Genomic DNA, 14,159 nt, shown 5'->3' on the forward strand with positions numbered 1-14,159 from the left:
ATGAGGACCCGCTCCCTCTGTAGATAAAAACAGCTCATTCTAAGGTAACGAAAACGCGAACATTTTTATTTTCAGGTGAATAATTTATTCCATTAATGCCAATAGATCCTCCTAAATGTTACACACTGGACCTTTAAAGTGGTAGCTCTGTCCCTGGCCTCTATCTCTACGTGATACATTAGATTTTCATAAAATACAAGCCACTTATTTTTAAAATAAAACAAATTATATAATGATTACAGTTACGTATGACCGATGATATAAAATGCTTGCCTATACTTGTTTGTGTGTCCTAGCTGAGTGGAAGTGTGATGACCATGTACAGTGGGGACTTTGGGAACGTGGAGGTTCAGGGAAACATCCAGTTCTCCATCAACTACATTCAGAGGCTCAGAGAGTTTCACATCTTTGTGGCTGAGTGTCGAGATTTGGCTGCAGTTGACCCAAAGAGGGGCCGCTCAGACCCGTGAGTACTCAAATATTCTAGGATCATAATCGAGGATAAACATTTCTATACTGTCTGCAGTGTTCATTCGCTGCTAAGTAAGATGAATGACTGTTGACTTTCAATTAACATTGAAAGAGAAATAGCTTGTTTACATACACCCTAGTAGGTTTTGAGTCATATCCTGGATGTAGCTGGCGTTGACTGAATCCTACTAACTGTTCAATAAATTGATCCATTTTGGTGAACTAACAACTTGGTTATTTAGTTTTTTTGTCCCACAAGCACTAGCTGCCAGACTAATTTTTTGGTACAGTCAAACATACATATACATTCAATTAATATATTAATTTCAATTATCAATTTCAATTATTAGTGTCATTTAAAGAAAAAGAAAAAATATGTCTAGGGTTACATCTTACAAAAAGTGTACAATGTAAAAAATTATCATGGTGGAAGTCATTCTTGGCATGTTAGTTATTTTAGTTTACCAGTTGTTTCTGTGAATCAGAAAGGTCAATAACTGTAGCCGCAGATCATATGGTATTTTATAGTGAAGTTGCTGTTTTTGTTTCACTTTTTAAGGTATGTCAAAAGCTACTTGGTTCCTGACAAAGCTAATCTTGGAAAGAGGAAAACATCTGTAAAAAAGAAGACGCTAAATCCAACATTCAACGAGATCCTCCGGGTAAGAATCTACATATAATAAAGCCAATAGTACTTAACATACACACTTTCCCACGCTGTACTGCGTAATACTTGGCGAGCATGACAATCAACAAACAAAAGCTGCTTGCTCTTCCCCGTCCTTACAGTATCGTGTTCGCATGGAGTACCTCAGAACCCAGACACTCATTCTCTCCGTTTGGCATCACGACACCTTTGGCAGGAACAGTTTCCTGGGAGAAGTAGACGTGGATCTTTCCAAGTGGGATTTTGACCACACCCAGATGAACTACTTAGCCCTGAAAGCAAGGGTAAGGAGAAAAACACACACACAAGGCTGCTTTATCCACAGCAGTTGTTTCCTCATCAAATAACAGCGGGTTATCTAAGAATGTGGTCAGCCTGCTCATTTCCCCAAAGTCTATTTGAGCTAGTTGTATCACATGCACTGTAGTTATTGTATAAGCTGTGTACAAAGGAATTTCATGAGGGATTTTGGATCTACTGTTTTTGTAATGTATGCTCTGTCAAACGTTTCAGACTATACCCACTCTAGCACCATCAAATGGTCGAGGAGAGATGAGACTCGCCGTACGTTTCCTGCCACAGATCATCCACAGCGAAGGTCTGTGCACGGTTTTATTCTATTTTATAAAAACAAGCTTTGTTTTTTATGTAAATTTTAGTTATCCGAAAATCCCACCCATTGTACAGGCTAGATATGGTTCTCTAAATATTTTGTATATTTTGTCATTTCTTCTTCAAAGGATTAGCTAAGGAGGCTTCAAACACCGGAGAGATTCACATTTGGGTAAAGGAATGCAAGAACCTGCCTCTAATCAGGGCCACCATTGACCCCTATGTTAAGTGGTATGCACAAAACATCCATTTTAGTTCAAGAAACTGTTCTGCATGTTGGGCAACAGTCTCAGTTGCTTTCTTACTGAGAGTTAAATGAGAAGATTGATACCATTCTTAACGTCTTTACACTGGAAACGATTCAACTGTGAATCCCCTACCAGCACCAATTAACCACTAATTAACACCTTGTACCTTGATTGTTTAATATGTACAAAAACAGTAGCCTGGGTTTCTACAGGGGACAGGGGCTACATTATTTCTTGGCCTCCTGGTGTATCCACTCCCTGTAAACCAGCTATTTGTAATTTTTTTACCCTTGAATTTTTGTACAAATTAAACAAAGTTTTTAAATAAATTGATCAGCTTTTGAGATGCTGGTAGATGTTGCATTCACATGGATTCAGGAAAACAGTAGACGGCAAACCAGATGTCATGTTACTGGATGAGAACGGGACGATAGATCTGGACAACAAGACCCTAATAATTAATAAATTACATAAACTACACAAAATCATTTCATTTAATATATTTATTACATTCTTTGTAAACAACAGCAACATATCGTTATGCATGTTTTGTTTTTCCTGTTCTGCCGTTAACTGCCTGAACCCATGTGGATTCAGCATTTGTCTTTGTCAATTTAATCAAATTTGTCAACACAACAAGCATGAGGAGGCATTGGTACATATTGAGACTGAACTTCTTAAATCTTGCTTCTGACAAATGCCTCCAGTATTAATTATAATAGAAAAAACTAAAACGAACTGAAACTAAACTTAATTGAAAACAAACATTTAAAAAAAAAAAAAACATTTAAAACAAAATGAAAATTTAAAACAAAATGAAAATGTAAAACTAATGAAAAATACAAAAATATAACAACTCTGCTTTGGACAGAGCTCGACTAGCTGTTTTCCTCTTGTTTTAAGTCCTTATGCTAAGCTAAGCTAACCCATTCCTGGCTGTAACATTAGCTCCATATTGAACGGGCTTATATGAGAGAGGTGTCGATCTTCCCATCTAATTTTTAGCAAGAAAGTGTGTTTCCCAAAATGTCAAATAATTCCTGGCATATTTAATTGAAGTTTTCTGCTGTATGAGTCAACATGTTTCCTTTCCCTCTTCATCCCAAGCTTTGTGCTGCCAGACACAAGCAGGAAAAGTCGCCAGAAGACACGCGTGCTGCGGAGGACAGTAGACCCAGCGTTTAACCACACGATGGTGTACGATGGCATCAGAGAGGCTGATCTAGCAGAAGCCTGCGTGGAGCTCACTGTCTGGGATAGAGACAGGCTAGCCAGCAACTTGCTAGGGGGCCTGAGGCTTGGAGCTGGAACAGGTACATCCTACTTACGATTACACAAGCTATAAAATCTACAAATCAAGTGTTGTTTTATGTATAAACTGTGGCGTTATTGCTGCGATATGAAAGCGACTCACTGAGAAACTGTAAGAATAGAGGTGGCTAAAAATCTGAAGAGGGGCTTTAAAGCAGGGCTGTCTCATTGTGAGGTAAAAGCGGTAACCACTGAGCCACCAAACTGTTTACTTATTCAATATTCACAACTACAGTCTATACACTTACATAGTATATATATATATAGAGAGAGATTTCTATTTAGAGGACAGTATTGTCTGCCAGATGACAAAATCAAATTGGTGTACAGTTTTCAGGTCAGCAATCGATTTTTTCCCTGTATTTTGGGATGCAACTTTTGAATAAAATGATTTACATTGTCAATGAATCTTTAAGATTAAAATATTTTCTCGATTTATTGTTTGGTCAGCAAATAGTTTTAAAAAAGAGTAAAAAAAATGGCCATAACCATTTGCATTTGTGGAAGTCCACTAAACTACCAAATGCTGGCAAAAGCCCCGTATAGTGGACTTTTTTTAGTGAATAGTGAATGAGATCATAAATGTCTGTGTCATCCAAGAAAACTGACCTGTAGTCCTGAAAAGTCTAATCAGCCAAATACCAGACACCTGTGCGGGTGTTCTCTGGCTGTAAACACCCTGGCCGTGGCACCCCTTATACAGACAGTCATATCTCAAAAAGCAAAATGAATCATGTAGATTTTGGCTGAACATGCCGATACGTTATACGTGCCCATGAATGGGAGACTGGAGGTGAACTCATTAATGAAGAGTCACAGCTCTGTCATCTAGACATTTACATGCTGAGTGAAAGGAGTCATAGCCTGTTATTTTAATATGCAATATGTATGTGAATAATGAAACTCTGGTGAATTCTAGCAGCTACAGTGGATCATGTCACTACATGATCACTCACTCTGGCCCAATACATACCCTGTATACTCTGAAATGCAATTTCAAAATCTAATTAAGTAAAACTATCCATGAATTGTTTAAATAATGTTACTAGATGAAAGTATGTGGGAAGAGTTCATGCAGCGCTACATTTGTGCATTCCCACCATTCACTTCCATATACACAGCTGAATATCATACAGTGGTATGATAGTAAAAATTGAGAGAAAGTCCTAAATGAAAGGAAGAATTTGGCCGCCCTGCTAGCTCGCCTGGTTGAGCTGGCACTGTGCTTTTCTCTGATTTCTGCTTGTTTGTGAAATATTGGATAATTTCACATTTTGGGCTTCAAACTGTTATTTAAATGAAACCATGTGAGAAGTTTTGTAGGGGAAATATTACTTTGATGGACCTGCTATGAACTCATAGACAAAAATGACTGAAATGTGACAAAAGGCCCCAAGTAAACACAGCTTTTTTCTAAGGGGTCCCAAGCCAAAATGGTTTGGAACCACTGGTTTAATCTTTAATAATGTGATGCATTTAGAAGACTATCCTATTATGTTTTCCATGTGAATTCTTAAACTAACTAGTAACTGCAGTGGTGAAATGAATGAACGTATGCTGCTGCTAAAAAGTTCATTATTTCACTCTGAAATGCAGTAGACATCAGTTAAATTAGTTGCATGTTGTTACTTTACACCACTGCATGTTTTTAATGCTTGTATTTGTCCGTATGTCTCCCTGTAGGCAGAAGTTATGGGGCAGTGGTGGACTGGATGGACTCAACTCCCTATGAGGTGGCCCTATGGGAGCGGATAAAGTCCACCCCGAATGAATGGGTGGAGGACGTACTCCCATTAAGAATGCTGAATTCTGCCAAAACAGCTTTTAAATAAGTAAAAGTATACCAAATTGCCATACTGCAAAGGCGGTATATTTTTAAGAGGTAAAACCACAGTAAAGTGCATTGATATAAATTACAGCAACCTATGATGCCACCTAATAAAGCAGGGTGGCGTTGTGAACATTTCTGTCAACATCTTCCTCAAAGTCCACAGGTGCTCAAGGAAGAGGTGAAATGATACTATTGAAACACCCCTGGAAACTCCCCTGGAAAGTGAATTTTGTATAAGTCCAGTAACTGGCACAACTGTGGGCTCTTATTCAGGCTGTAAAGAAGAAATTTAAGACACCTGCAGGTACATGTGTTTGCAGCACTAAGGCACGCAAGGAAATGTAATCAAGAAACCATGCAACGATTACACTAAATGCCCAATAAAAACGTTTAAAAACTAACTCATATGTAACAAAGGTAACAAAACACAGCTGTTAGATTTATATCCTCTAACACTATATACAGTATGGCTAAGGTCCACCAGTTGTATTCTAAATTTGTTAGTTACCCCCAACGTACAACCACTTTCTAAATATCTCATGAGATGATTAAGATGTTAACCAACATCCACATTAAGAAAAGTGATGGCAAATAGTGGTAACCAAAAATGTGCTTTGCATTGTATTGATGTTTATTTATTGAAGTTTCTCAAAGAATGTTATTCAAATGTCCACAATAATGAAAGTTTATGGTAAATGGAAAAAATTCCATTTTCTGCACAGAATCAGATCATACATAACATTTTCTTTAGTATTTCTTTTTTTCCCCCATCCCAGTACTTTAAAGCAGTGATTCTCAAACTGTTTCTGGCATGCCCCCATTCAGAAGCCAAGACAATGTCAACCCTACCAGATTTTTTATCAGTCATTACCAATGATCAGGTAAGCAAATAATAGAAAAGTTGAATTTTACCAAAATAAAAGTCAGCATGATAGCATCTCTTGTTTGTTTATTTTCCCAGCATAAATCATTATTCAGCCCATGCAGTGGCTTTATGCCCCACCAGGGGGCCCATACCACAGTTTGAGAACCACTACCTTAAAGCTTTTGTCTAGTGAACTGTAGATTAATTTAACTTTGACATGTCCTTTGTTAAGCAATATCAAGACAATGTATTTTTTATTGCAGTGGAAATTTAAGAAACTTATCCTAAAAGTATATACTGTATCTATCTTATGTCACCTCAAACTATCCAAAACAATCTTTTATTCACTTTTTTCACTCTGAAAACCTTGTTTCTCAGACTAACATTTTGACAGTATTGTGATGAGTACATGAGATGAACTGCACTTAAGTATGTTAACCACAAGTGGGATTAAAAAAATTAAATGCAGAACAACTTTCACAATTGTTTTTTTTTTTTTTTTTTTTTTTGTATTGCATATTCTGATAAATGTCAGTGTTAGAGTAGAAATTGACCTACAGATTGTCTGAATAACATGCTGGTTTTGAATGGAAAGTTGATGCTCCAGGTCAAAATTAAACTCAACATCTACCTGATCAATTGGCACAAAACTTTGTGGACTAGAAACATTCATGATTCCCTTGAAAAAATGTCTCAACTATCAGATGGATCGCCATCAAGATGGTGAACATGGTAAACGTCTGCTTAACTTAAGCACGTTTATAATTATCTAATGTTAGCATTTAACCTTACAAACCAGGTATTATGACTGTAGACTATATAGATAGGATATTATTTTACTAATTCTGTGCCCCCCATCTCCACATTAATCCTTAGTGTGATGTGATAAAGACTTTGTTGACCCAGATTACATAAAGAACTGTTATATCAAGTGGAAATGTCAGTGACAGATGTCTTAAAACCTGGCAAATAAAACAAAAACTATCCACATGGCCAAGTACCTCCAGCGGATAAGTGAGAAAATATGTTTTTTTTTATTTGTTACTTTGGTGAAGCACTTTTGCAAATTGTAAGTATAGATAACTGCTGACCACCTGGTTGTGTTTGTGAAATGGAGAAGCTAAACATCTCATTTTCTACAGTATTACACTACAGTATGATAGTACTGACAACACAGCGGACATTGTAGATGATAAAGAGAGTTTCAGACAGAAGTGAAGAGACTCTACCTTTTCTCTCTCTCTATCTATCTCTCTTAGGAGATATGATTGTTTCTTTTTGGTTTTCAGACGGAGAAACACGTAGTTGAGATGACATTGCAGAAAATTACAGCCACCACAGGGATGCTGTAGCTGCTCATGCCGTGGGATGATGCACCTGTGTGAGAAAGGAAGACTCATCAAGACTTTTCATGGTATCCTGCTATGTGTCTATGTCTGTTAAGTAGTCCATCTAAGACATTTTTATAAGACTAGTCTACAGACCTCATATAGGTATACACATTGTAAGTGTGATACATCACATTCAGGGTAGACTCTAGTAATCAGTAAGATTGTTGGGATTTGAAATTGAATTACATTTTAGCCATGCTAGCAGCATGGGGAGGTCTGTCAGCCCACCCCTTTGGTCCAGACTGAGATAACAACAACTATTGGATTGATTGCCCTGAAATTTTGGTTTGGTTTGACATTCATGGTCCCCAGAGAATCTCAATGGTCTCCCGACTATTCCTCTTGCACCACCATGGGATTGACATTGGTGGTTTTAAGTGATTGGAAACTAGTGGAGCATTGCCATAGCGATCATATTACCATCATGGATGTGGTTACCATGCTGATGAAACATCACTTTGCCTACGGTCTACAAAGCTGCTAGCATTTTTTTTTTTTTTTTTTTGTATGTATGTCTGTACTTTGCATATCTCAGGAACTGTTCATCCAAGCAATTTCAAACTGAGCCAATGGTCCTCTTTGCTAAACCAAGGGAGTACAGTGTCAAATTTGGTGCGATTTGGCAAGATAGTGGCACTTTAACAACAAACTTTACATTTAACAAAGATTGTGAGTGGTTTAGAGAGGTGTGAAATCCAACACCAGAATGCAGAGCAGCTGAGCTAGCAATCAGCAATAAGCTAGTTTATTAAAAAAAAGGCAACGTTGTGAATTACCAGATACTTAGTTATTCATCAGCATAAAATTTCCCACACAAACAGCTGCTGCCTGTGCCCGGTTCATTTAGACACCGACAACGGTAATAACTGTTTAATAAGTAGGTAAGTGGTCAATAAAAAGAAAAGACATTTTGCACTACTCTTTACGTTTCATTGTGCCAGCCCACTCATACAGATACTCTTACCGTTAAGAACTGAGGAAACTTGAGGATCTGCTGTAAAAATTAAACCAAAAATATAATTTTAAGGTTAATATAGTTAATTCAACAAAATAGATATATAAGATAAAATAAACCAAGCACAGGTGCATGTTAAGGTAATTCCATTTGCTTTCCTCTTTTGCTTACTTTCGTGATATTTTTCAGTCTGATAGTATGAAGGGCTATCTGTAGTGCTCAGATCATCAGTCACATCACTTCTCTGTTCAGTCACGAGGATGGCGGGCGAGGTGAGTGTAGTGATGTTTGACACATACAGGGCCTCTCTTTTTCGCCGGCTAACGCCAGGGCTACAATTCTGTTCCGAAAAAGAAGAAGACAAAAGATAACTCTGTATTATTTACGCTAGTTGAAGTATGTTTGTGATCAATCCAAACGGCACATCTCTTAAAAACTCACAAAGGAAGGCATCAGGAATCTTTTTTGGCCTTGAAACTGTTATGATTTGCTCATCATAGTTAATCATAGTTATAGCTTAATAGTCCATATGATGTCAAAAAGATGTGAAATTACATCATGTGCCTAAAAGTGTTTTGAAAAACCATCTGAGTATCAGTAAATAAAATGTCCATAAAACTGAGCAAAAGAATAAAGATAATAAGACACATGTTGGTGATAAAGCATAATGTAGAGAGTCTGACTCACAGGTATTAATTTGCTACACGAGGACACTTCACAGAGTCTGGTGGCACAATGCAGGTAAAATGTGGAAACTGTCTTATTCATGTGCTCCACAAATCTGAAGGCCTCAAAGGAGAATGTTGCCTTCTGAGACACCCCGTTGAGCTCCACCTTAGTTTGTGCACCACGAGTACACCTTAGGTGGAAAAAAAAGAGGAGTTGAGTTTCAGAGTAGGTGGAAGGTATACTATAGTTACATATATGCAACTCACCCCATAATAAGGTCATAAGAGGTGCTCTGCACGGGATATGGTGATGTTGTAGCGTAACATCTGTCCAGCAGAACATTAAACCTGCAAGGACAGACAGGTCGATTTTAAGTGTTATTTTTCAGAAAACTGTCAGCACTTTAAAGGAATAGTTCAAACATTTGACAAATACTCTTATGATGATTTGAAAAGATGTTGTATTTTTAGACTTTATACGGATTAAAGAAACAAGATATAGCCAAATGTGTTAATCAATGAACTTTAGAGGTGCCAGTGGTTGGATATTGCTAGCTGTTTCCCCCTGTTTCTGGACTTCATGCTAAGCTAAGCTAACAGTCTGCTTGCTGTAGCGAGATTGGTATTGATCTTCTCATCTGACTCTCAGCTATTAAACAAATCAGTATATTTAACAAAATGTCCAACTATTGTTTTTTATACCTGTCTGTTAGATTTGTAGCTTCAACTGCAACATAAACCTTGGTCTTCAGGTTGAGTCCTGTTTGTGGGATAGTAAGTATCTCTTGGTACCCTTGATCCTGTTCCACAGAAAAGTAGAAACAAGTTAAAAATGGCAACAACAAAAAAAATACTCTCTAATCTAAAAGCTATAGAGCAGGTCTTACCTTGTAGAGCGTCATACTCAGTGTGCTGATAAAACTACCATTGTTGTCTCTTATTGCAAGATTCACACCTGATCTGTATTAAATGAAAAGAAATTCATATACATGTATTTATTAAAACGTTGAATGAATCAAAATGTAGTTGATTCATGCTTATGTCACAAGCAGTGTAGGTGCTATTCGGGGTGGCACTTGATATACTCACACAGCCAGTTGGAGTGTTTGTTCCAGGAGAATACTGCATCGGGTAAGAGGGCAGGAGAAATTGTACAGGGATTTGGGAGATAGGTGATCATAAGCTATATGGGTCTACAGAGGTAAAGGTCCCAGAAGATGTCTGACGAAACTGGACATTTTGAGAGTCTCAGAAAACGCTCCCGCTATCCATTCTGACTGCTTAAAATCTATTAAAAATAAACATGATATTTGCCACTGAGATCAGTTTTCAAGATGCATTCTTTGATGGAGGACAAGTATGGATGATTTTCCACAATTGTCTGTATAATGCCCTATCAATCCATAAAATGCAGCAAAAACAAACTTTACTTAACTGCTTGTGTCCTATTCTAATATTCATACAGCTGAGATCCTTTGTGGTAATGTAAGTATTTGTGAAGAGTACCTCAAACCTATTATTTGCAGGATCTTGATGGAACTGTTCATTTTATGGGGGAATCTGAATTTTAGGATTGGTGGGTCAGTGGTTCCAGTCAGCTACCCCGAAACACTCAGGTTTGCCTGTACTCTCCATTGAGACCCTGAAGACTCATTGTAAAGAGCTTGGTACCTGGGCAACGGTAATGCCTCAGGTCTTATGTTCTCAGTTCCCGCGAACACATTTTATGTCGGAGTTCTTCCTGGGAGGAGTAAAAGAGGGAGGGATTTAAATCCAACAGAAATCTTTGAAGTTGAAAATACAGTACTTAAAGAACATATGAAAGAAAATTCCACAAAACCTGGGGCTCTGTTTGTTTCACTAAGAACGCAGAGCTCTGGTATCTGGGCTTTGGTCCTCAGAATTAGGCACACAAGGGTTACCAGTCTCACTGGTCTGAGGTTGCATCTGAAAACAACAAAACAATGGGGATCAAAATATTAATTTTCTTTTTTTCAGCAGGAACTACTCTGGAATAAAAAAAATCCATATCAAAACCCAAAAGGCCTATTTCTGGCTGGTCATGATTTATGCAGAATCATGTGACATTTTTTCATTTTACATGAAATTACAGTTATCACTGAATTCAGTTGCATGTTCAACAAAATCTTTCCAGAGATGATTAATAGCAAACTGAGTTTCAATTTATTTCCTACAAATTGTGTATCAAATACATTTGATAAAAAAAAAAACTACAGGTAGAAGTAACAGGTAGAAGTTCCCATTGTTGCAATAGTGAATATTAGTATCTTCATTCAGGTATATCATTTGATATGTATTATACATGGGGAAAGATGGTTAATTTATTCTAGGCACTCACCTGTAAGTCTTCATTTTGTGTCTGCCTGTTTGTGTCAATATCTCTCCATTTATAGTGGCCACCAAATAACAAAAAGGTGTAAGACGAAACTTGTCAGACAAAAGAGTAACATGAGCCAGGGGGCATAAAATGCGGGACTCCCTCAACAAAAAAAGGTTATTTTATATGTGTTATGTCCCTGTAGGAAGATCAATGCTGGAAAAGGTACACACCCATTGATACTTTGTTGTTGTGCGTGAGAACATAAATCAGCTATTTGAATATGGGATGGAAAATCCACAGCAGCTCGGGAGTTTTTGATCCATCCTAGGGAAGTCCCGATATGATCTCAACGATCGGTATCTTCGCTGATAATGTTCTACTAATACTAACTATTATATTAATTAATCCAAATACATTGGTATACTGACTAGGTGAAAATGCCCCATAGCAGAGGTGATGTAAGTAAAATCATTTGTAAAGCCATGAACCTGCTGTGATGCTTGTTTTTTCTCTAAAATGTTTAGTCCTGTGCAGCAGCTTACAGGTATACAATATACTCCTTTACAATATACTGTAGGCTATTTATACAGCACCATATGTTTCTCTGCAGTTCTGTCAAAATGCAATTTGTTGGTTTGATTTGCTGAATGAACATGCAGATTATCCCTAGTTCTACATTTTATGATTACCTTTATGGTGTTTTACTACTTTTTTCATTGTGGAGATTTTTTTGTGTGATATCAGTGAATGATGGCCTACAGCTGTGAGGTGCTGATTAGGATAGGATACAACAGGGGGTTCCCAAACTTTTTCATGTAAAGGGCCCCCATAACAGATGCACATTAGACCACAGACCAGGATGCATGAAGCCTACTGACTATTTTGTCTTGTAGTGCCACCAACAAGTTCATTCTGTGTAAAATTTCTTAACCACCATTGGATTGCCATCAAATGTGGTGCCAATAAAGTCCCCCAAAGGCTGAATTTGAATGACTTTGTTGATCCTCTGACTTATCATCTTGCGCCACCAGCAGGTCAAAGTTTTAAATTATCTAGTGAAATATCTTAACATCTTCTTGATGGATTTGCTCAAAACAGAAATTGTGATCTCCTGACTTTTTTGTTGTGCCACCAGCAGGTTGAAAGTTTTATCCACAGCAAATCTTGCTTGACTGTTTTTGATGGTCAGTGATTTTATACTCAGAAATAAGTCACTTATCACACAGCGCCAGTTTATTAATTAGTTTATAATAACCTGAAAAAATGAGTTATTGTGTATTTTCGGTTTTGTAGCCACTGTAGTTTCGGGAAGAGAGGATGTTAAGGATATTAAATGACAACGAGGAAACAATGTGACAATGTAAAAGGATTAAATGGGTGGTCTGTGGTGATGAACCTACAGAAAGTTATTGTCCAAGTCGGCACATCCCTTTGGTGTTAAAGAGCTTTATAGTGAGATTTAGCTCATTGTTTAGCTGTCAAGCCCACAAGTTTACTCTTTGGGTTATTCATGCAGATTTCATAGTGTTTTTGGCCAGTGCAGGCTGCTGTTTCAGTGAAAACCCACTGTATAATACCTGCTGAGCACTAAACAGTTAGCAACAAGCTGATGGTGAACATAGTGGAGCATTTAGCAGCTAAAGAATCAGATATTTCCCTCAGGAGTTGGTGGAGACCAAAAACAGAGCCTGAAGAGAGTGACTATTGGATATTTGCCAGCTCATTCTAAGGTAATAAAAATATTCTTATTTTCAGGCCATTATGCACTAATGAAAACATTAATGCTATATTCCATTTCTGCCAATAGATCCTCACAAATGGATCTTTACGGTCAATATCAAAATTCTTAAAACTTTTTCAAAGATTTTGACGTAAGGCCTCTCCACGAGACGGGGAGTCAAGATTGGGTGAAAATGCATGAGCCACCTTAGGGTCTTTGTCATTTCAATAGAAAATGTTACCAAACAAATTTGTAATTAATCAAATTACCAAAAAAGTAAATGACATACAGATAACCCAGAGCTTTGACATCAAGTCATGTCTATACAATATTAAAGTTTTTAGCTGCATGTTGATTTTATATTTTAATGTAATTCACTGTAAGGGAGTACAGTAAAAAAAAAACTGTTGTTTAGATCAGTTCACAATCAGTACTCTAACTTGAGTTACATCAGTCGGTTTTTTCATCACTCAACCAACCTATAGCTTTCTCCGGTTCAGTGTGTTCATGCATACAATAAGAGACAGTCAACGTTTTAATGTTTAGTTTAATGGTGTGTTTTGTTAAAGAATAAAGCACGAGTGCTTCCTTCATCATTGTCACTGAAGACATTTGTGAAAGCTTTCTTAGCCTGGAGCTAAGAAGGTTCTAAGAATGCTTTTATCTTTGCTAAGTGCAGTGTGAAAAGTCCTTAAAAGTACACAATTTCTAACTGATTACAAATAATGAGACCATTCATTAAATACTTCAATATGACTCTGACAACATGATTAAAACTAACACTTAATTATAATACACAATTTTTGTACAGATTCTGTGTCCCTATCTCCTTATTAATAAACTATGTGATTCACAATGATTATAAAGTTGTGAAGATTACTGCTGACCAGCTTGTTATACTGCTGTTTGTGAAATTGAAAGGCTAAACAGTACTATGACAGTATGATATATCTGATTATTGTTTCTCATGACTTGTTTTACTGTCTCAACAGCATCACAGTCATGCTTTGTAGATGATGAAGTATTAAACTGGCAGTTTGGGAGATGTGTCAAGTGACTCCACTCTCAGTCAGGTGATG

The 14,159-nt window shown here is 37.2% G+C and overlaps 1 protein-coding gene across 1 annotated transcript in view; it reads left to right on the top strand.

Annotated features, from left to right (window-relative positions):
• Window positions 1-7,010, top strand: part of sytl2b (synaptotagmin-like 2b) — a 21,865-nt gene extending 14,855 nt beyond the window's left edge. Inside the window, exons 14-20 of the mRNA XM_035680717.1 lie at window positions 297-466; window positions 1,031-1,133; window positions 1,261-1,422; window positions 1,652-1,736; window positions 1,879-1,981; window positions 3,106-3,311; window positions 4,993-7,010. Of these exons, the coding sequence (XP_035536610.1) occupies window positions 297-466; window positions 1,031-1,133; window positions 1,261-1,422; window positions 1,652-1,736; window positions 1,879-1,981; window positions 3,106-3,311; window positions 4,993-5,141 (978 nt within the window). The 3' untranslated portion in view covers window positions 5,142-7,010. The remainder of the gene's footprint in view (window positions 1-296; window positions 467-1,030; window positions 1,134-1,260; window positions 1,423-1,651; window positions 1,737-1,878; window positions 1,982-3,105; window positions 3,312-4,992) is intronic.
• The last annotated feature ends 7,149 nt before the right edge of the window (window positions 7,011-14,159 follow it).

This window comes from Morone saxatilis, unplaced genomic scaffold (assembly GCF_004916995.1).
Source record: "Morone saxatilis isolate NCDOM2014 unplaced genomic scaffold, NCSU_SB_2.0 Contig8, whole genome shotgun sequence".
Lineage (NCBI taxonomy): Eukaryota > Metazoa > Chordata > Actinopteri > Moronidae > Morone > Morone saxatilis.